General features: G+C 58.8%; 1 protein-coding gene across 1 annotated transcript in view; it reads right to left on the bottom strand.

Annotated features, from left to right (window-relative positions):
- LOC109926221 (F-box/LRR-repeat protein 19) overlaps nt 1-454 on the bottom strand; it is a 17,423-nt gene that overhangs the window by 509 nt on the left and 16,460 nt on the right. The window contains exon 9 of the mRNA XM_048620910.1: nt 123-341. Within this exon, the coding sequence (XP_048476867.1) occupies nt 123-341 (219 nt within the window). The remainder of the gene's footprint in view (nt 1-122; nt 342-454) is intronic.

Raw genomic sequence — 454 nt, forward strand, 5'->3', positions numbered from 1 at the left:
GATGGAAGGCGGTGATAGAGAGACAGATAGGAGGAGCGATGGAAGGCGGTGATAGAGAGACAGATAGGAGGAGCGATGGAAGGCGGTGACAGACAATCCAAGGCAGAGGAAGAGGCAGTTACCCGACAGATTGATCTCAGTCAGATTGTCCCGGAGTTGGGAGTTGGCAGCGGTCAGTAGGTTGACAGACTGGTCTCCAACGTGCGGGCAGTGGCTGAGATCCAGACTGGTCAGCTGTGGGAGGTGTCGCACCAGGAGGCGCAGTGACGTATCATTGATGTCCAGGCCAGCGAGCCGCAGCTCCGACAGGTTTGGCAGCCTCCCTCGATGCTCGTTCTGACCTGTGGAAGGGGCAGGAACCGGCACCGGCATCAGTTCAGGGGTAACTGCAGGAAGCTCATCACCACCTCACACTGGTCAGGAACAGTTACTGCACGTGGCTCACCGCCCCCCC

Source organism: Rhincodon typus, chromosome 49 (assembly GCF_021869965.1).
Source record: "Rhincodon typus isolate 14 chromosome 49, sRhiTyp1.1, whole genome shotgun sequence".
NCBI classification, from domain to species: domain Eukaryota; kingdom Metazoa; phylum Chordata; class Chondrichthyes; order Orectolobiformes; family Rhincodontidae; genus Rhincodon; species Rhincodon typus.